General features: G+C 41.9%; 1 protein-coding gene across 1 annotated transcript in view; it reads right to left on the reverse strand.

Annotated features, from left to right (window-relative positions):
• Positions 1-12391: 12391 nt before the first annotated feature.
• Positions 12392-23614, reverse strand: part of LOC124272719 (protein YIPF5-like) — a 153307-nt gene continuing 142084 nt past the window's right edge. Inside the window, exons 6-7 of the mRNA XM_046707916.1 lie at positions 17737-17918; positions 12392-13019 (exon numbers count right to left, since the gene is read on the reverse strand). Of these exons, the coding sequence (XP_046563872.1) occupies positions 12857-13019; positions 17737-17918 (345 nt within the window). The 3' untranslated portion in view covers positions 12392-12856. The remainder of the gene's footprint in view (positions 13020-17736; positions 17919-23614) is intronic.

Here is a 23614-nt window from a genome sequence, read left to right on the forward strand (position 1 = left end):
GATGGTCTGAAGGATGGTAATGTAGCATAGTGCTGTAGGATGGTCTGAAGGATGGTAATGTAGCATAGTGCTGTAGGATGGTCTGAAGGATGGTAATGTAGCATAGTGCTGTAGGATGGTCTGAAGGATGGTAATGTAGCGTAGTGCTGTAGGATGGTCTGAAGGATGGTAATGTAGAATAGTGCTGTAGGATGGTCTGAAGGATGGTAATGTAGCATAGTGCTGTAGGATGGTCTGAAGGATGGTAATGTAGCATAGTGCTGTAGGATGGTCTGAAGGATGGTAATGTAGAATAGTGCTGTAGGATGGTCTGAAGGATGGTAATGTAGCATAGTGCTGTAGGATGGTCTGAAGGATGGTAATGTAGCTGTAGTGCTGTAGGATGAGTCTGAAGGAAGGATGGTAATGTAGAATAGTGCTGTAGGATGGTCTGAAGAAGGATGGTAATGTAGCATAGTGCTGTAGGATGGTCTGAAGGATGGTAATGTAGCATAGTGCTGTAGGATGGTCTGAAGGATGGTAATGTAGAATAGTGCTGTAGGATGGTCTGAAGGATAGTAATGTAGCATAGTGCTGTAGGATGGTCTGAAGGATGGTAATGTAGCATGTAGTGCTGTAGGATAGTCTGAAGGATGGTAATGTAGCATAGTGCTGTAGGATGAGGTCTGAAGGATGGTAATGTAGCGTAGTGCTGTAGGATGAGTCTGAAGGATGGTAATGTAGAATAGTGCTGTAGGATGGTCTGAAGGATGGTAATGTAATGTAGCATAGTGCTGTAGGATGGTCTGAAGGATGGTAATGTAGCATAGTGCTGTAGGATGAGTCTGAAGGATGGTAATGTAGCGTAGTGCTGTAGGATGGTCTGAAGGATGGTAATGTAGATGCTAATAGTGCTGTAGGATGAGTCTGAAGGATGGTAATGTAGGATAGTGCTGTAGGATGGTCTGAAGGATGGTAATGTAGAATAGTGCTGTAGGATGGTCTGAAGGATGGTAATGTAGGATAGTGCTGTAGGATGGTCTGAGAAGGATGGTAATGTAGGATAGTGCTGTAGGATGGTCTGAAGGATGGTAATGTAGCATAGTGCTGTAGGATGGTCTGAAGGATGGTAAGTAATGTAGCATAGTGCTGTAGGATGAGTCTGAAGGATGGTAATGTATGGCATAGTGCTGTAGGATGGTCTGAAGGATGGTAATGTAGGATAGTGCTGTAGGATGGTCTGAAGGATGGTAATGTAGCATAGTGCTGTAGGATGGTCCTGAAGGATGGTAATGTAATAGCATAGTGCTGTAGGATGAGTCTGAAGGATGGTAATGTAGCATAGTGCTGTAGGATAGGTCTGAAGGATGGTAATGTAGAATAGTGCTGTAGGATGGTCTGAAGGATGGTAATGTAGAATAGTGCTGTAGGATGGTCTGAAGGATGGTAATGTAGCATAGTGCTGTAGGATGGTCTGAAGGATGGTAATGTAGCATATAGTGCTGTAGGATGGTCTGAAGGATGGTAATGTAGCATAGTGCTGTAGGATGGTCTGAAGGATGGTAATGTAGAATAGTGCTGTAGGATAATGAAGGATAGTAATGTAGAATAGTGCTGTAGGATGGTCTGAAGGATGGTAATGTAGCATAGTGCTGTAGGATGGTCTGAAGGATGGTAATGTAGCATAGTGCTGTAGGATGAGTCTGAAGGATAGTAATGTAGCGTAGTGCTGTAGGATAGTCTGAAGGATGGTAATGTAGAATAGTGCTGTAGGATGAGTCTGAAGGATGAAAGTAATGTAGCATAGTGCTGTAGGATGGTCTGAAGGATGGTAATGTAGCGTAGTGCTGTAGGATGGTCTGAAGGATGGTAATGTAGCATAGTGCTGTAGGATGGTCTGAAGGATGGTAATGTAGCGTAGTGCTGTAGGATGGTCTGAAGGATGGTAATGTAGAATAGTGCTGTAGGATGGTCTGAAGGATGGTAATGTAGTATAGTGCTGTAGGATGGTCTGAAGGATGGTAATGTAGCATAGTGCTGTAGGAGATGGTCTGAAGGATGGTAATGTAGCATAGTGCTGTAGGATGGTCTGAAGGATGGTAATGTAGCATAGTGCTGTAGGATGGTCTGAAGGATGGTAATGTAGAATAGTGCTGTAGGATGGTCTGAAGGATGGTAATGTAGCATAGTGCTGTAGGAGATGGTCTGAAGGATGGTAATGTAGCATAGTGCTGTAGGATGGTCTGAAGGATGGTAATGTATGTAGTGCTGTAGGATGGTCTGAAGGATGGTAATGTAGAATAGTGCTGTTAGATGGTCTGAAGGATGGTAATGTAGCATAGTGCTGTAGGATGGTCTGAAGGATGGTAATGTAGCATAGTGCTGTAGGATGGTCTGAAGGATGGTAATGTGTGATAGTGCTGTAGGATGGTCTGTAGGATGGTAATGTAGCGTAGTGCTGTAGGATGGTCTGAAGGATGGTAATGTAGCATAGTGCTGTAGGATGGTCTGAAGGATGGTAATGTAGCATAGTGCTGTAGGATGGTCTGAAGGATGGTAATGTAGAATAGTGCTGTAGGATGGTCTGAAGGATGGTAATGTAGAATAGTGCTGTAGGATGGTCTGAAGGATGGTAATGTAGCGTAGTGCTGTAGGATGGTCTGAAGGATGGTAATGTAGCATAGTGCTGTTAGATGGTCTGAAGGATGGTAATGTAGCATAGTGCTGTAGGATGGTCTGAAGGATGGTAATGTAGCGTAGTGCTGTAGGATGGTCTGAAGGATGGTAATGTAGAATAGTGCTGTTAGATGGTCTGAAGGATGGTAATGTAGCATAGTGCTGTAGGATGGTCTGAAGGATGGTAATGTAGCATAGTGCTGTAGGATGGTCTGTAGGATGGTAATGTAGCATAGTGCTGTAGGATGGCGCTGAAGGTTAGGATAATGCTATATGTGAGTTTTAATTCGGCATGCTAATGCAGGCTCCACACACACGTTGTGTGAGGGAAGTGATGTAGGTGTTACAAGATCATGACACATTCACGGGATGCATTTCTGAGAAAGAGCAGATTAAACGATGAACCCGCCATGTCCCTGAAACGTACTGACACAAACACATATGAATGATGTGGATATGTATGATCTTTAGTTTTAACGAAATGGTTTGAATTTTCAAAACAATAGTGTCTCAGGCATGCTAGATGACTGTTGCTTGAATGTACAAGTTTGATCTACCATCCTCGATGTAGTTATTTGAAGGTCAAGGTCATCTTTGATCCGATTGTTTGTCTCTGCAGCAGAACAACCCATCAGATAGTGATCCTCCCCGGCCAGGATCAGCTGGACCGTGATCCTCCCCGGCCAGGATCAGCTGGACCGTACTGTGAAACAACCATAAATCTCCATCCCTCCAGAGGACGGTTGTACAGGAAACTGACGCTGTGCGGGCAGGTCGAGCAGAAAATGAAGCTTTTTATCTCTGTGTAAATCAATGGGTATCTATTGATTTCCCAGACATAAACATGCCCATAGTGACACCTCCCTCAAAACAGTCACTTGCATACAAGGACAGTCACTGTCTAGGTGGCCCCGGGCTAAAGGAGCAAACAGATCCGGTATGTGATTGACACTGTGAGATTAAGCATGGGCGTGCAGCGAAGGAACAGATTAACACTTCCCTGCACTGTCTGTTACATGACCCCCATTTCTAGTCTGGCGAGCTGGCTCAGACCCACAGGTAGTAAATTAAGAAATGCAGTTTATGGGGACTGTAGCTCACCTTCCTGTACGTAGAAACTAGCAAGAAGTGTCAGCACAAAAACATTATTATCAGGTATCCATCCTTTCATTAGATGTAGTTTGGGGAAATCTTTGACATGTCCTATTGCGGTAGTACAGTGGTAAGAGTGTTTGGCTCAGTGACCGGGTTCCACGGATATGTTAAAGAATGAGTGAGTTTATTTTTACGCCGCCTTTAGCGATATTCCAGCAATATCACAGCAATGGAAACCAGAAATGGGCTTCACACATTGTACACATGTTTGGAATCGAACCCGGGTCTTCGTGGTGATAAGTGGACGCTTTAACCACTAGGCTACTCTTCACGATAAAGTCTCATATCTGTAGTGTCTTCACATCTTACATAGAGGAGCAGCATGCTGGACTATGCAGGTGTGTACAATGTCATCTCATGGATTGAAAACACAAACAAGAAATTGCAATTCATAGAAACCCACATAGATTATAAAATTTGAATGTGAAGGAATATTTATGCATCACTTCAGACGTTTCTGTTAAAAAATAGAATATTTGGAACTCAGGCTTCATCATTGATGTGGGGATGCCAAATATTCTTCTGAAAGTGTTGACAAACGGTGGAGACACATAAGTTAATCTAGGTTTTCTCTCAGAGCTTTCCCTGTGTACGGCTTTCAGTTACATAAAAAATGCCAGAAAGTTATAAATTTTAGCATAAATACAATGTGTTCATGCAACCTGAGTCTCAGTCTGGAGCAGTTCCTGTGTACAAATTAAAATTAGTATGTAACCTTATTTATCTGTTATTCCTCTTCAGACTTTGACGTAGTGTAAGACAGCGATACTTCTTTTTTTCGCAACAAAATGGAAAGAGCTCTCGTTTACCAGTCTTAAGAACTGTTTTTAGCCAATGATATTTGATATTTTGGAGAATGGAATCAATGCAGCAGTGTCTCGTCTCCAGTTGGACAGAAGAGAAGCTTGCATCTCAGAACAGACATCCTCCTCCCAGGAGATAGGCACGCAATGCTCCACGGGCTCAGCAAAATCTAATAGGTTTTATGCATGTTCAATGGTTTCAATCTGTAGTTTCTGAAAAAACATTGAGTCCTGTCAAGAAATTGAAACTTCCATTACAAGCTCATCACATGGTGTCTAAGCATGTGTAGGTTAAATGAATCTCCCAGGGGCAAAAATAACGTGTCTCTGCCAAATGCCACAAGGTCTTTCAAATAATTTAGGAGGCTGAATATTCATCAACTGATGGTCTAAAAATGTGCGACACAGTAGTTCAGTTAAACTGGGATGAGAATGAAGACTATTTTTCATGTGGCCTTGTCACGTAGATAACACACCCTACACTCTCTGACCAGCTAAGCTGGGATCAATAACACTTCATCAGTGTACGTAAATACTGACTTACAACACTATGTTGGACACACACGAGTCCCTCCCAGACTCATCAACTGTATTACTGTTTCTGTGCAATAATCTTAATGACAACCTTGGCTCAGGAAGGATTTCCGTCTTGGTGAGGTGGAGTGCGGTCATTTCACCCACACTCCACCCATTACCTGGAGTTTAAGCATCTAGTTTATCCACCAATTACTCCTTGCCACAGTGAGATGGAAACTAGATCTAAAATCCACTCAGGAGGCAAATAAAATGTCTTGATCTAGCCAGAGAAATGACCATTAGATTAAACCTCAAATAACCATACTCATTTGAAAAAGAAACGCATAGGTGATATAGATATATGAAATTTCAATTACTTTTTTTTAAATTAGTGTTTGATTATAATGATCTCGCCATTATAATATTGCTTTGTGTACCTGGAACGAATGCACAACGCAAAAACGAATACACGTTTACTTGCAAGGAAAATGTGGTTCGCCATAAGCCCGCGCAGTTCTGAGGAATCCTGAGAAGGAACATTGCCTATATGAGGCCGTTTTGCTTTAAGACGGTCGTTGGTTTTGTTTAGCTAAATGAAAGAATACAGTTATGCCGCGACTCACTGCTGTAATAGAAACATTGCCTTTAGACGTCTGGGGGCTGGGGAGTCTCAATCTGCCGTTGCACGTCACCTCAGTGTTCACCTGAGTACCAGCAGTAGTTTATGGGACCGATATCAACAAACCAATTCTACGCAAGATCGGCCTGGAAGTGGTAGACCTCGGATTAGCGTGAGTGAGTTTAATTTTACGCCGCACTGAGCAATATTCCAGCTATATGGCGGCGGTCTGTAAATTATCCAGTCTGGCCCAGACAATCCAGTGATCAACAACACGAGCATCGATCTGCGCAATTGGGAACCGATGACATGTGTCAACCAAGTCAGCGAGCCTAACCACCCGATCCCGTTAGTTTTACGACAAGCATGGGTTACTGAAGATCAATAGTCTAACCCGGACTTTCACGGGTTAATGTTTAACTCAGAATTGTGTCGCCCAAGTTGACAGTCATGATGTGTGTGTGTGTAAAACTGTGTGCAGAAATAAAACTTTGTGCGCCTTCAGGGCAATTCATCTGCTATTTAGTAGAGACAAAATCGTAAGGATTCACATGGTTCCGATCATGCCAGGATAATGCCAGGCCTCACACAGCACATGCCATTATACAGTATCTTCAGAATGAGAACACTCCACTGCTTCCATGGCCTTCCAAATCGCCCGACCTCAACAAATCGAGCATTTGTGTGATGACCTCGGCCGACGTGTACGTGCACGTCAACCGGAGCCCCAGACGTTAAATCAACGGTCGCAGGCATTGCAAGAAGAATGGGCCAGAATTCTACAAGGTCCAGTTCAAATACGTATTCAGTCGATGCCGAGACGGTACACAGAGTTTTGGGGACTCGTGGTAGCCACAACAGATAATGAAGACAACGGCAACTGGGAACGGATTCACTGACTGAATTTTATATAAGCTATACACTTTAACAGACATGTGATCTTTTATACTGTCAAATTTGGCTGCAACTGATCCACAATTACATATTAAAGTCTGCACATTAAATTCGTGAAAATACAGTCACCTATGCGTTTCTTTTTGGGAGAGTATAGTTCTTGTCGTGCATACTCTAGACAGATCTGTTATTAAATACTAGTAGTTTCCACACAACTGGTGTCAGTGGCCTACGGATGTGAGGTCAGAAAACCAACACCTCTGTAAACGTCAAAGAAAAATTTCAAAGCAACGAAAACAAAACAGAAATTTCGTGAATTACATTAAAGTTCAATTCCCGACCTTTCTAAATGAAGTCCATATTTTGACAAACATGGACATTGGTGAGCGTGTGTTGTCAGGTGGGAGTGTCAGGTGGGCACACCTGGAGTAACCATCTGTGTTTACTGTCTGGGAGTGAGTAGATATGGGGGTAAGGTCAAGGAGTAAATCCAGTGGGGGTGGGGGGTCAGTCCCAGTGCCCTGTGGGTAGCGTCACCTATTGGCCATATCCTCATCGCTGTGTGCTGGGGATGTCAGGCAATCTGATTGCGGAAGTGTGGGTTTGTCTGTGTGGGTGTGTGATTATGTGTGTGTGGTTTAAATGTAGGGAGAGTGTGTGTGTGAGAGTGTGTATCTGTGTTTTGTTAGACTACCACGTAGTCTCTGAATATATATAATTTTGATAGTAACAAATAAACCCATTTATATTGAAAAGGAGCCCCAGAGAGATGAGAGATTCAGAACGTGAGGAAATCTAGACTTGCTTCATTTTAGGCGTTAGCATTGCAGGGAGGGCTAGGCAGTAGGGAAAATAATGTGGTTCGGGGATTGTGAGACCAGTGTTTGTGTTTTGTGTGTTTGATAGAATAGAAAGTCCAGCAACTACCTGACCAGCTGGATCCGCTGGCTCGTATCCGCAGACAGACAAGTTAAACAGATCCAACCTCCAGCAGGACTGCCAGCTTCCAGAGTCTAGCAGGACCAGCTGTGTATACAGGGAACATATACACCGTCTGGCTCATATTGACAGTATAATTCATACACACTGGACATCTGGTCAAGATATTTATTCCTATATTTCCCTCACGGGTGGTCACTACTCATGCTCCCTGGGATTTACGGTGTAGTCAGTCACCTAGTACTAGTACGTAGTCAAGGAAACCAACTTGTACTTAACTATGAGTGAGTGAGTGAGTGAGTGAGTGAGTGAGTGAGCAAGTGAGAATATAGTACTGTGCTGCTTTTAGCAATATTGCAACATAACATTCAGGAGGTAAGCACTTCATACTGTGTATCTATGTTGGGTAAAATAATCAAATTAACCTCATAACAGTTTTATGTTTGTATGTAAATATGTATAAGGAATATAGCTTTGTTGAACCTAACATATAATAATAATAATAATAATAATAGGCCACTTGTATTACGCATTACTCCATGCTTGATGCATGCTCGAAGCGCACAGTCAAATAAAAAGAGTTCAGAGCTGTTGAAAGAGATAGGTCTTGAGTTGACGTGTGAAAGACATTAGATTTAGAGATCCTCTGATTGATTGATTGATTGATTGATTGATTGATTCTGGGAGGCTGTTCCACGCGGATGTTGCTGCATATGAGAAGGAACGCTGGCCATATCTCACAGTCTTGATGTTGGGAATGCGACACAGAAGCTTGAACTCAGAGCGTAGGGATCGAGTGGGAGAGTAGACAGGCAGGAGGTCCTGTAGGTAGCCTGGAGGGTCATGGGACAGACACCTGGTGGGTTAAGCAGAGGATCTTGAAAGTGATCCTGTGCTGCACTGGAAGCCAGTGTAGATCCTTATATGTATAGTCTTGGCATAAGTTATGAACATCAGGTAACACAAAGGGAAAATTACATTACTATCAAAATAAAGCAAAGGTTAAAAATATATTCTATCTATAAAAAGTTACTATGGGAACTGTCTTTGGTTACAATAGGTAAATCAACCATCCAGTTTATTACATACTAGCAAATGACATACAGCCTTGTTTGTTGATAAAAGCATAACATATTGGGAAGCCTCAGTTTAAATTTACTGAAAGTCGAGCAATAATATATCCAGCTAGAAGGCATGACTTTTTAAAAACAGTTTTTGCCGGTTGACCTTATTTGCATATTTATTGGATGGTGATATGGCGTTTATCGGAATGGTTCATGGGACCCATTATGTGATGCCACAAGGATGGAAGCGACCTAAATATTGCTGTAGGCGTGAGGGTAATCCTCCGTCAGTGGAGACTCACTGGAGATCAGACATTGATTGCTTGCTACAGACACCTCAGGAAGCATCCACAAACAGAGGCTATGGCAGTAATCCAGGTACAAGAAGAGTGAGTGACTTGGGATCAACAGTGCTTCTGTAACATGGTGTGGCAGGCTGATGTGGGAGGAAAGCCTGGGGTGATGCAGGTCACAGAACTTAACACTTTGGTGATACCTGTTAAGTATTTGGTGAAGTCTATGGAAAGAATAAGGGTTAACATGCTGAAATCTTGTGGAAGCATGCATTCCTGTAGCGCCTTATCCCTTCTTCATTTTGGGAGAAAATTCTTCACAATTCTTCAAATTCTATGGTCACATCTCAACTACAAGAACATCTGACTGTGATGGCTGATCTTCTTGTCACGACCACTACAAGAACATCTGACTGCGATGGTTGATCTTCTTGTCACGACCACTACAAGAACATCTGACTGTGAGGGCTGATCTTCTTGTCACGACCACTACAAGAACATCTGACTGTGAGGGCTGATCTTGTCACGACCACTACAAGAACATCTGACTGTGATGGCTGATCTACTTGTCACGACCACTACAAGAACATCTGACTGTGATAGCTGATCTTCTTGTCACGACCACTACAAGAACATCTGACTGTGATGGCTGATCTTCTATTCATGACCATTAGAAGAACATCTGACTGTGATGGCTCATCTTCTAGTCACGACCACTTCAAGAACATCTGACTGTGAGGGCTGATCTTCTAGTCATGACCATTAGAAGAACATCTGACTGTGATAGCTGATCTTCTTGTCACGACCACTACAAGAACATCTGACTGTTATGGCTGATCTTCTTGTCACGACCACTACAAGTCATGGCTGACCACCACTACAAGAACATCTGACTGTGATAGCTGATCTTCTTGTCACGACCACTACAAGAACATCTGACTGTGATGGCTGATCTTCTATTCATGACCATTAGAAGAACATCTGACTGTGATAGCTGATCTTCTTGTCACGACCACTACAAGAACATCTGACTTTGATGGCTGATCTTCTTGTCACGACCACTTCAAGAACATCTGACTGTGAGGGCTGATCTTCTAGTCATGACCATTAGAAGAACATCTGACTGTGATAGCTGATCTTCTTGTCACGACCACTACAAGAACATCTGACTGTTATGGCTGATCTTCTTGTCACGACCACTACAAGAACATCTGACTGTTATGGCTGATCTTGTCACGACCACTACAAGAACATCTGACTGTGATAGCTGATCTTCTTGTCACGACCACTACAAGAACATCTGACTGTGATGGCTGATCTTCTATTCATGACCATTAGAAGAACATCTGACTGTGATGGCTGATCTTCTACTCACGACCACTTCAAGAACATTTGACTGTGATGGCTGATCTTCTAGTCATGACCATTAGAAGAACATCTGACTGTGATAGCTGATCTTCTTGTCAGGACCACTACAAGAACATCTGACTGTGATAGCTGATCTTCTTGTCACGACCACTACAAGAACATCTGACTGTGAGGGCTGATCTTGTCACGACCACTACAAGAACATCTGACTGTGATAGCTGATCTTCTTGTCTCGACCACTACAAGAACATCTGACTGTTATGGCTGATCTTCTTGTCACGACCACTACAAGAACATCTGACTGCGATGGCTGATCTTCTTGTCACGACCACTACAAGAACATCTGACTGTGAGGGCTGATCTTGTCACGACCACTACAAGAACATCTGACTGTGATGGCTGATCTTCTATTCATGACCATTAGAAGAACATCTGACTGTGATGGCTGATCTTCTACTCATGACCACTTCAAGAACATTTGACTGTGATGGCTGATCTTCTAGTCATGACCATTAGAAGAACATCTGACTGTGATAGCTGATCTTCTAGTCACGACCACTACAAGAACATCTGACTGTGATAGCTGATCTTCTTGTCACGACCACTACAAGAACATCTGACTGTGAGGGCTGATCTTGTCACGACCACTACAAGAACATCTGACTGTGATAGCTGATCTTCTTGTCACGACCACTACAAGAACATCTGACTGTGAGGGCTGATCTTGTCACGACCACTACAAGAACATCTGACTGTGATAGCTGATCTTCTTGTCTCGACCACTACAAGAACATCTGACTGTTATGGCTGATCTTCTTGTCACGACCACTACAAGAACATCTGACTGCGATGGCTGATCTTCTTGTCACGACCACTACAAGAACATCTGACTGTGAGGGCTGATCTTGTCACGACCACTACAAGAACATCTGACTGTGATGGCTGATCTTCTAGTCATGACCATTAGAAGAACATCTGACTGTGATGGCTCATCTTCTAGTCACGACCACTACAAGAACATCTGACTGTTATGGCTGATCTTCTTGTCACAACCACTACAAGAACATCTGACTGTGATGGCTGATCTTCTAGTCATGACCATTAGAAGAACATCTGACTGTGATAGCTGATCTTCTTGTCATGACCACTACAAGAACATCTGACTGTTATGGCTGATCTTCTTGTCACGACCACTACAAGAACATCTGACTGTGATGGCTGATCTTCTAGTCATGACCATTAGAAGAACATCTGACAGTGATAGCTGATCTTCTTGTCACGACCACTACAAGAACATCTGACTGTGAGGGCTGATCTTCTATTCATGACCATTACAAGAACATCTGACTGTGATGGCTCATCTTCTAGTCACGACCACTACAAGAACATCTGACTTTGATGGCGGATCTTCTAGTCACGACCATTAGAAGAACATCTGACTGTGATAGCTGATCTTCTTGTCACGACCACTACAAGAACATCTGACTGTTATGGCTGATCTTCTTGATCTTACAAGAACATCTGACTTTGATGGCTGATCTTCTAGTCACGACCACTACAAGAACATCTGACTGTGATAGCTGATCTTCTTGTCACGACCACTACAAGAACATCTGACTGTTATGGCTGATCTTCTTGTCACGACCACTACAAGAACATCTGACTTTGATGGCTGATCTTGTCACGACCACTACAAGAACATCTGACTGTGATGGCTGATCATCTAGTCATGACCACTTCAAGAACATCTGACTTTGATGGCTGATCTTGTCACAACCACTACAAGAACATCTGATTGTTATGGCTGATCTTCTACTCACAATCACTACAAGAACATCTGACTGTGATGGCTGATACTACTAAACAAAGTCTTGATACCTAGTAACGCGTACTCTAAAACCAACACCTACCTATGGCACTGCATATTTCAGACTGGGACAATCCATACTTTCACCACTGAAAAACCTGCATTATCATCCAGACATGATAAACGCAGTACAAGAAGATACTACTTGTAACACAACTCATTCCATACACAGTATTTATTCATATACAGTTCCAGGAAGTAAAAGCATGAACATTCAAAAGGATGAATATATTTATTAAAATATCAAGACATGATTCAGACACATTTAGACAATCCCTGCGCGAGCGTTGTTGATGCATTGCTGACTACAGGTTGGACACACTCTGTGTGATGCTGAGCGAACCCTGACGAGTCATCTATAACACAAATTAAGAGGCCCAGTTGCTACCATGGTTTGCGTCTTCGCTAAGAAAAGTAACACTAATCAGCAGATAAACATCCCATGTCGACACTGCTGTAGTGAGTTTACAATGTTTTGCATAGATTATGTTTACCAGAACACTGACAAGCCATTTAATGTACAAATTTGGGGCAATTACTTGTCTAAATAAAGTCAATTAATTCTCATAAATAAAAAAGTTCCATGACAAGTTAAATTAAATTGTTGCAGACGTGTGATCGTCATGTTCAGTGTCCAAAGAAAACGGATTTCCCTGTTGTGATATTGGTTGTGTCGACTGTGTTCAGAAGACGGTGAGCAGGGCGAAGACCCCATAGACCAGGGCGCAGGGGTAGGCCACCAGGAGCTGCTGCTGGTCCATCGCCAACGCCGACACAAACAGCTTTGATGCAGACAGACAGCACCATATCACAGTCACGACAGTCAGAATTGTACCCAGGATGCCTCTGTAACATACCACAATATTGTGTTAAAGAATATCGCACAGCATTGTGTTAACTGTTAACATGAAACAGTAAACCTCTGCAACATATCATTGCAATAGAGTATGAGAACATTGTGTTACCATAGAGCACTAAACCTCTGTAAGATATCATTGCAATAGACTATATAAGAGAACCTTGTGTTACCATAGAGCACTAAACCTCTGTAAGATATCATTGCAATAGACTATATAAGAGAACACTGTGTTACCATAGAGCACTAAACCTCTGTAAGACATCATTGCAATAGAGTATATAGGAGAACCTTGTGTTACCATAGAGCACTAAACCTCTGTAAGACATCATTGCAATAGAGTATATAGGAGAACCTTGTGTTACCATAGAGCACTAGAGAAACCTCTAGACATTATTGCAATAGACTATATAGAGCACTAAACCTCTGTAAGATATCATTGCAATAGAGTATACCATATAGGAGAACATTGTGTTACCATAGAGCACTAAACCTCTGTAAGATATCATTGCAATAGACTATATAGGAGAACACTGTGTTACCATAGAGCACTAAACCTCTGTAAGATATCATTGCAATAGAGTATATAAGAGAACCTTGTGTTACCATAGGAGAACATTGCAATAGACTATATTGTGTTACCATAGAGCACTAAACCTCTGTAAGATATCATTGCAATAGAGTATATAGGAGAACCTTGTGTTACCATAGAGCACTAAACCTCTGTAAGATATCATTGCAATAGAGTATATAGGAGAACATTGTGTTACCATAGAGCACTAAACCTCTGTAAGATATCATTGCAATAGAGTATATAAGAGAAGGAGAACCTTGTGTTACCATAGAGCACTAAACCTCTGTAAGATATCATTGCAATAGCACTAAACCTCTGAGATATCATTGCAATGGAGTATAGGAGAACCTTGTGTTACAATAGAGCACTAAACCTCTGTAAGATATCATTGCAATAGAGTATAGGAGAACATTGTGTTACCATAGAGCACTAAACCTCTGTAAGATATCATTGCAATAGACTATATAGGAGAACATTGTGTTACCATAGAGCACTAAACCTCTGTAAGATATCATTGCAATAGAGTAGAGAGGAGAACCTTGTGTTACCATAGAGCACTAAACCTCTGCAACACAAGACATTATTTCTGAGAGATAACATACTGAATCTCACTCTGGAGAAATGAGACGTACACACCAATCCTTCATGATAAACTAACACAGTAAACTTATAGCCAAAGGCATTGCTTCCAATCACAATCCATTTCAGTCATTACTCAAATGTCATAAATGGTTTTAATTATGGAAACAAAATATGGCAATATTTCTCAAGAAGCTTCTGGGAAACTGTAAACCAAAGATCGGTTTGGTCCAATGTGAGTGAGATTAGAAGAGGAAGTGCAGGTATATATTTCCCATATGAACCTGTGAGGTGATAAATTAGTTATTGCCTGCCAGGAGATATACAACATTCCATGAAAAAAGAATGACATTGTCGAGATGGAAGTGCTTTAGAGGAGACCTGTGGGGGATATGGCTGCAGCTGCTGCTCAGATGGTACATCAACCATTTCACTCTCCAGGATAAAAAACAAATTGCTTTTAAAATATTTCTTCCTTCTGGCTGTAACAGAACATCTGGTAGCCATGATGAACTGCTTGGTTTCAATTTGTACAAGGAGGATCATCAACTGTCCTGGAGGCAACAGCAGCAGTGTTATGGGGATAGTATTGCACACAGCCAGTTGGTTAATCCAGCAGCAGTCTTAGGGGAATAGTATTACATCTAGTTAGTTACTCCATCCAATGACAAACAGTCTGCTAACAAACACAAGAAGGCCACAAAAACGATTTTGTTGAATGATTTATTAATATTACTTTGTTTTACTACATAAATAAAGGGTGTGGTCGTCTCCCTCTGTTTTGCAGTACAAGAATTGTTGTTGTACCTGAATATTTCTTTCATTCCAAAGCTTGATCTCCCATGTTAGAATAATTGATTTTATTAAAATTTGGGTGAGTGATTGAATTTAGTTTTATGCTGCACTCAACAATTTTCCAGCCAATATGGCAACAGTCTGTAAATAATCAAGGCTTCGATCTACGCAAATTGGGATACGATGACATGTGTCAACCAATTGAAAGTCAGTGAGCCATTTAAACTTGGACATGACGTGGACAAAACATTAGACATTCATCAGAAATAAACCTAAATATAAAGTTTGTTGGCAGGGGTGAAATAATTGAGTAGTTTGATCAGTGGAAAATGTCAAAATGTTTAAGTGAAACTTAAAAGACCTAAATACTTAGTTAGAAATAGAATTAGATTCTTCTCAAAGACAATTCTCAAGCCCTCTACCAGTTTCTGTATTTAGCATTATTCACCTAGTTTACAAAAAAGATAATGAGTTGGGTTTTTTAAAGATATACTGTTAAAACTTATATTTTCAGAGTATTTCTAAAGACATTTAATATAACATCATTTTAAAACAATTTGAAACCTGTGTAGTTGAGTCTGTTCTCCATCAGTCCATCATGGACAAGGTATTGCAACATCTCAGTGATCCGACTCTCATCATCACCCCCACTGAGCCAACATTTATGTAAACATGATTATAGGATTTTAGGAAATAAAGGATTATAACACAGAACAGAAAAAACTCTCATTAACATTCAAAGTTATTTTCTTTAATCTCCAGCTGTCTTGAAGTCTGTATCACAGACAGTGCTGGCAGAATGCCGTGTTGAAGCTAGCTCGGCCCTGATCACATGTGATCAGAGAGAATCAGTCCAGTATTGTCTGTGATACAGACTGATTCTCTCTCATCACATGTGATCAGAGCTGAGCTAGCTTCAACACAGCATTCTGCCAGCATTGTCTGTGATACAGACTGATTCTCTCTCATCACATGTGATCAGAGCTGAGCTAGCTTCAACACAGCATTCTGCCAGCATTGTCTGTGATACAGACTGATTCTCTCTCATCACATGTGATCAGAGCTGAGCTAGCTTCAACACAGCATTCTGCCAGCATTGTCTGTGATACAGACTGATTCTCTCTCATCACATGTGATGAGGGCTGAGCTAGCCTCAACACAGCATTCTGCCAGCATTGTCTGTGATACAGACTGATTCTCTCTCATCACATGTGATCAGGGCTGAGCTAGCTTCAACACGGCATACTGCCAGCATTGTCTGCGATACAGACTGATTCTCTCTCATCACATGTGATCAGGGCTGAGCTAGCTTCAACACAGCATTCTGCCAGCATTGTCTGCATGTGATACAGACTGATTCTCTCTCATCATCACATGATCAGGGCTGAGCTAGCTTCAACACAGCATTCTGCCAGCATTGTCTGCGATACAGACTGATTCTCTCTCATCACATGATCAGAGCTGAGAGCTTCAACACAGCATTCCCAGCATTGTCTGCGATACAGACTGATTTCTCTCATCACATGTGATCAGATTCTCTCATCACATGTGCTGAGAGCTAGCCTCAACACAGCATTCTGCCAGCATTGTCTGTGATACAGACTGATTCTCTCTCATCACATGTGATGAGGGCTGAGCTAGCTTCAACACAGCATTCTGCCAGCATTGTCTGTGATACAGACTGATTCTCTCTCATCACATGTGATGAGGGCCGAGCTAGCTTCAACACAGCATACTGCTGGCATTGTCTGTGATACAGACTTCAAGACAGCTGGAGATTAAAGAAAATAACTTTGAATGTTAATGAGAGTTTTTTCTGTTCTGTGTTATAATTCTTTATTTCCTATAATCATGTTTACATAAATGTTGGCTCAGTGGGGCATTCTGCCAGATATATCCTTGTCTGTAACCTCAACCCAGGTAGATCTATGGGGAGATGTTGACAGGACCTCTGACATAATGGACAGCAGATACCTGTACATCTCAGATATATCCTTGTTTGTAACCTCAACCCAGGTAGATCTATAGGGAGATGATGGCAGGACCTCTGACATCATGGACAGCAGATACCTGTACATCTCAGATATATCCTTGTCTGTAACTTCAACCCAGGTAGATCTATAGGGAGATGTTGCAGATACCTGTACATCTCAGATATATCCTTGTCTGTAACTTCAACCCAGGTAGATCTATAGGGAGATGTTGCAGATACCTGTACATCTCAGATATATCCTTGTCTGTAACTTCAACCCAGGTAGATCTATAGGGAGATGTTGCAGATACCTGTACATCTCAGATATATCCTTGTCTGTAACTTCAACCCAGGTAGATCTATAGGGAGATGTTGCAGATACCTGTACATCTCAGATATATCCTTGTCTGTAACTTCAACCCAGGTAGATCTATAGGGAGATGTTGCAGATACCTGTACATCTCAGATATATCCTTGCCTGTAACTTCAACCCAGGTAGATCTATAGGGAGATGTTGCAGATACCTGTACATCTCAGATATATCTTTGTTTGTAACCTTAACCAAGGTAGATGAATGTCTGTAGATTCCAGCCTCCACTACAGCCAATATCAGTCTTTCAGTTACTGCAGGGAGATGACACAATATGTGTGAGAGAGTGTGCTTGTATGCGTGTGTGCATGTGTGTGTATTGATGCGTCTGTGTGTGTAGACTGATGCTAACTTACTGCACTGCTGTGTGCATGAGTGTACATGTGGGTGAGTGGGTGCATACTGATGCTGACTTACTGCAGAGAGATGACGATGGAGGTGAAGGAGAGGATGACCATGGGGAGGAGGCAGTAACCGAGGACGCTGATGATGCAGCCGATAGTCACCCCCATCAAGCTCATCAGGTTCAGCAGAGCATACATGGCCACGCAGCCCACCACGCCGATGCCGTAGATGTAACCGAAATGCAGCTTTCCAGACTGGAAAGAAACAAACAGAAAACCTTACAACTTATTATACAATATCACAACTAACTAGAATGTAAAACACTACGTAGGATCAAACACATCTCCATCAACTCATGCTGAGTGAGTGAGTGAGTGAGTGAGTGAGTGAGGGAGTGAGGGAGTGAGGGAGTGAGTGATCGATCAATCTGTGGGATGCCCAGTCTGGGACTACTTGGTCCCTCTCCCATGCCCTCCTTGCAAGGTTCTGAGTGCGTGAGTGAGATGGCAAGGACATCAAATTAATGATCCACATTCACCATCTTGTGAGACCAAAATAATACATTTCATTCAAGCTGTTCCTGCCTTCAAGAAGTTGAGAATATATGAGGAAACAAACTAACATTGAGTTGATAATCATCTCCAATTATAACTGATATGTCATATGCCTCCTTCTCCTCACCATCCCAGGTGACGAATCACAAAGATACATGTCATGTCAGCACAAAGCGTTGCCGAGTGGGTTGCATAATTACATTATTTAATCACAATAACCAGAGCCATGATCACAAAACATTCTAAATTTTCCTTGACTCTCATCAGACCATGATCTCCTTAACACTAGACCTTCTCAACTTCATCAGTGGGAGAGGTTATCAGTCCTTCAGGATCATGACATTGACCATTTAACAAAGGAAAGAGTCCAGTTATTGTGTCACATTTGTTCCTCTGTTCAGTATGGAAATATAAACTGATTAATATTTGATGATTTCTTTACATCCTTTATAGTGAATGTGTTGATATTGGTTGTCACTGCAGTTAGCAATGCTCCAGCCTTATAATGACAGCCTGCACATAGTCGGTCTGAACCAGATGCACCAGTGACTGACAGCCTGAACATGGTCGAGTCTGGGCCAGACAAACCAGGGACCAGATCAGAGACAGCCTGAGCCAGCATGAGAAGCATTCAACTGTCCCACTGTCTGACTACCTGATCCCCCTTAAACCAGCACCGCCAACCAGAAGAACTGTTTTGCTGCTGTTATTTAGTAACGTTCTAGCTACAAGATGGAGCCCCAGGATAATTCTCCATCAGAGCATCAATCCATGGTACTGGATCCAGTGTCACCGAGTCTGATCATCTGATCCACAATAAGCACAGGTTGCCAGGGAACTATCTCTTTACATGGAATCCATGGCTACTTGTTCAGGCCTACCAAAGAAAACTTCCCTACTGTGCAGAAAAACGCAGAAAAGCCCACATTAATCGTGGAAGTAGCAACATAAACATATTACCTCACTACTGAAACAGTAAAAAACGGCAACGAAAGACTATGAAACTGCAACAAGTTTGTATCAGCGAACTTTGACCTCTACTGCGCATGTCCATTATGATCCGCACTTCTTTCAAATTTCCGAGCAGCCTTAAATCGCCTCGAGTAGAAATAGCATTGAGTATTTCAAAATGATTGCTGTCGATCATTCCATACGAATGGAAAGTAAACTAAACAAGTGTGAACACAAGTATCATGATGATAAATGCCAAATAACACAACAGAAATATTTTTATAAAGGAATGTAACTTTTGTCCAAGCTGGAAAATGTCAACATGCGGACGAGACTTCCTCTCCCATGTGCGCATCCGCAAAATCGAAGTTGCAGGCTCTTCATTTTTTATCCAGTTTTAGCGATTTGAAGTTGCCGTTTTTACTGTTTCAGTAGCGAGGTATTATGTTTATGTTGCTATTTCCACGATGGGCTTTTCTGGGCTTTAGTGCACGGTGGGAAAGTTTTCTTTGGTAGGTCTGTTGTTATTGCTGTGTAAGTTGGCTACTTATCATAACCCAACAGAAGGGATCGCTGCTCATGATCATCAAATGCTGGTTTGACTAGTCCAGACTTAACCATGCACCAACAGCCATGATACAGTTACCATATTGCCATGAGGTTTAAAGGGCCACAATATTCTGAAACACTGCTTGCAAACAATTGCCGATACACTCTGTCTTATTCCATGAGAGAAGTTTCTGCTCCAGTCACTTGCAGGCTTATCACATGACCAAACCTTTCTCTTGTTTGTGAACAAACACCCTTATTCTGAATTAAAATATATTGGCCAAATGTATGCTTCAGTCAATTTGACACATTGTTTTTGCAACTGTGACAAAGAATTGCATGATGATATAGCTTTACACATCAAAGTGAGCACGTTCCTGGCTCTAAAGGCTTCAATGGCAGCACATGGAGGATAAATACACAATCAAAAAGGTTTTTCACATTTGAATGAAGCTGGCAATTAGTATTTTGAAAACTTTGCCGAAAGAAAAATACACAAGTTTTTCTTTGATATGCCTCCAACATAAACATCAGCGAAGCCAGATATTCTGCTGGGCTGAGATTGTCAGCTGGGCTGTACGGAACTCCATTGTTTTGGCTTGACAATTGAATAATGCATGAACTGAAGGTGTCATGTCACACTCAAAGATTATTTCATGTAAGATTTAAATACAAGCAAAGCCGTCAATGCACTGGTCCCTTAATATCACAATCACTCAAGTTAAAGTTTCAATGTATCTATAACCTTATCATCTTTCTAAAGGGAATTTCACACTGGAAAATAAACTATTAATTACATATCAGACCAGTCAGTGACAGAAAGCTAATCAAAACGTCAAAGCTACTAGAAGAGTAGACACTTAAATACCTTTTTTCATTAAAAACATCTACAGCAAACATGACAGAGTTACATATTTTTGCAGAAAGAATTAATTAGAAAAGACATCATTTACCTGCAGAGAACAAATTACAACTTTCCTTATGGTAAAATGAATGTGTCGATGTCTTTTTCCCTGAAACTCAATTCAATTACACTTTTTCCCCCTTCACTGATTATAACTGCCAAGGTTGTTGGTGAGAGTTTCAAATCCAATGATGGCTGACAGTGTGAAAAAGGAAAGTGTTCAAGGAGGACCATAAATAATTCTGATATATCTTCACCGATTAAACATCCTCTTGGATGAAGACTGAGGAGTTGTGGAAACATGGAGAACCCTTTCTGTAATGATTTGTCTATTTTTCAAACTTCCAGCAATCTGTGTGATGTAAAGACTGGTTTTCTGTGTATGATTTATGGAGTCGGAGATTTACTTGCAGCGTGTGACACTTGGGCGAGTCACAGCTTGGAGGACACCAGGGATGATCAATAGCCGATACTGTAGCTGCACACGCAGCAATGCAGGGTCTGGGTCCCCACTGTCATCATCATAGCATCCCACAAGAATCTGCACTTTACTAAGAAAGTGTAATCCCAAAAAGAACATATGCTACATTTGACCATTTTCTAAATGGCATTGTGTATTCTTCACACCAACTCTTGGACAACCCTCCTGTCTAAACTTAGCCATCCCATGTGCCAACCGTTCCATCCACCCATCCCATGTGAAGACATCCTATAATCCATCCCATGTGAAGACCATCCTATTTACCCAGCCCATGTGAAGACATCCTATAATCCATCCCATGTGAAGACCATCCTATTTACCCATCCCATGTGAACACCATCCTATTTACCCATCCCATGTGAAGATCAGCCTATTTACCCATCCCATGTCAAGACCATCTCATTTACCCATCCCATGTGAACACCATCCTATTAACCCATCCCATGTGAACACCATCCTATTTACCCATCCCATGTGAAGACCATCAAGTTTACCCATCCCATGTGAAGACCATCCTATTTATCCATCCCATGTGAAGACCATCTCATTTACCCATCCTAAGTGAAGACCATCCTATTTACCCATCCTATGTGAAAACCATCTCATTTACCCATCCCATGTGAAAACCATCCAGTTTACCCATCCCATGTGAAGACCATCCCTTTTACCCATATCATGTGAACACCATCCTTTTTACTCATCCCATGTGAAGACCATCTTATTTACTCATCCCATGTGAAGACCATCCTATTTACCCATCCCATGTGAAGACCAACTCTCATTTACCTATCCCAAGTGAAGACCATCCAGTTTACCCATCCTATGTGAAGACCATCCTATTTATCCATCCCATGTGAAGACATCCTATAATCCAGCCCATGTGAAGACCATCCTATTTACCCACCCCATGTGAAGACCATCCTATTTACCCAGCCCATGTGAAGACCATCCTATTTACCCAGCCCATGTGAACACAATCCTATTTACCCAGCCCATGCGAACACAATCCTATTTACCCATCTCATGTGAACACCATGCTATTTACCCATTCCATGTGAAGACCATCCTATTTATCCACCCCAAGTGAAGAAAATCTTATTTACCCATCCCATGTGAACACCATCCTATTTACCCATCCCATGTGAAGACCATCCAGGTTACCCATCCCATGTGAAGACCATCCTATTTACCCATCCCATGTGAAGACCATCCAGTTTACCCATCCCATGTGAACACCATCTCATTTACCTATCCCATGTGAAGACCATCCTATTTATCCATCCCATGTAAAGACATCCTATAATCCAGCCCATGTGAAGACCATCCTATTTACCCAGCCCATGTGAACACCATCCTATTTACCTATCCCATGTGAAGACCATCCTATTTATCCATCCCATGTGAAGACATCCTATAATCCAGCCCATGTGAAGACCATCCTATTTACCCAGCTCATGTGAACACCATCCTATTTACCCATCCCATGTGTAGACCATCCAGTTTACCCATCCCATGTGAAGACCACCCTTTTTACCCATCCCATGTGAAAACCATCTTATTTACCCATCCCATGTGAAGACCATCCTATTTACCCATCCCATGTGAACACCATCCTATTTATCAAACCCATGTGAAGACCATCTTATTTACCCATCCCATGTGAAGACCACCCTATTTACCCATCCCATGTGAAGACCATCCAGTTTACCCATCCCATGTGAAGACCATCCAGTTTACCCACATCATGTGAAGACCATCCAGTTTACCCATCCCATATGAAGACCATCCTTTTTACCCATCCCATGTGAAGACTATCTTATTTACCCATCCCATGTGAAGACCATCCTATTTACCCATCCCATGTGAAGACCATCCAGTTTACCCATCCCATGTGAAGACCATCCTATTTACCCATCCCATGTGAAGACCATCCAGTTTACCCATCCAATGTGAAGACCATCCTATTTACCCATCCCATGTGTAGACCATCCTATTTACCCATCCCATATGAAGACCATCCTTTTTACCCATCCCATGTGAAGACTATCTTATCTACCCATCCCATGTGAAGACCATCCTATTTACCCATCCCATGTGAAGACCATCTCATTTACCTATCCCATGTGAAGACCATCCAATTTACCCATCCCATGTCAAGACCATCCTATTTATCCAGCCCATGTCAAGACCATCCTATTTATCCAGCCCATGTCAAGACCATCCTATTTTTCCAGCCCATGTCAAGACCATCCTATTTACCCATCCCATGTGAAGACCATCCTATTTATCAAGCCCATGTGAAGACCATCTTATTTACCCAGCCCATGTGAACACATTCCTCTTTACCCATCTCATGTGAAGACCATCCTATTCACCTATCCTATGTGAAGACCATCCTATTCACCTATCCGATGTGAAGACAGTCATATCTGTCCATTTTCTGTGGCTATTACTTTGTATACCCCATATTATATTATTTTCACTTATGATAATGTTGGAATATTGTCTTGG

This window comes from Haliotis rubra, unplaced genomic scaffold (genome assembly GCF_003918875.1).
Source record: "Haliotis rubra isolate DU_JTF1 unplaced genomic scaffold, ASM391887v1 Scf172, whole genome shotgun sequence".
In the NCBI taxonomy this organism is placed as follows: domain Eukaryota; kingdom Metazoa; phylum Mollusca; class Gastropoda; order Lepetellida; family Haliotidae; genus Haliotis; species Haliotis rubra.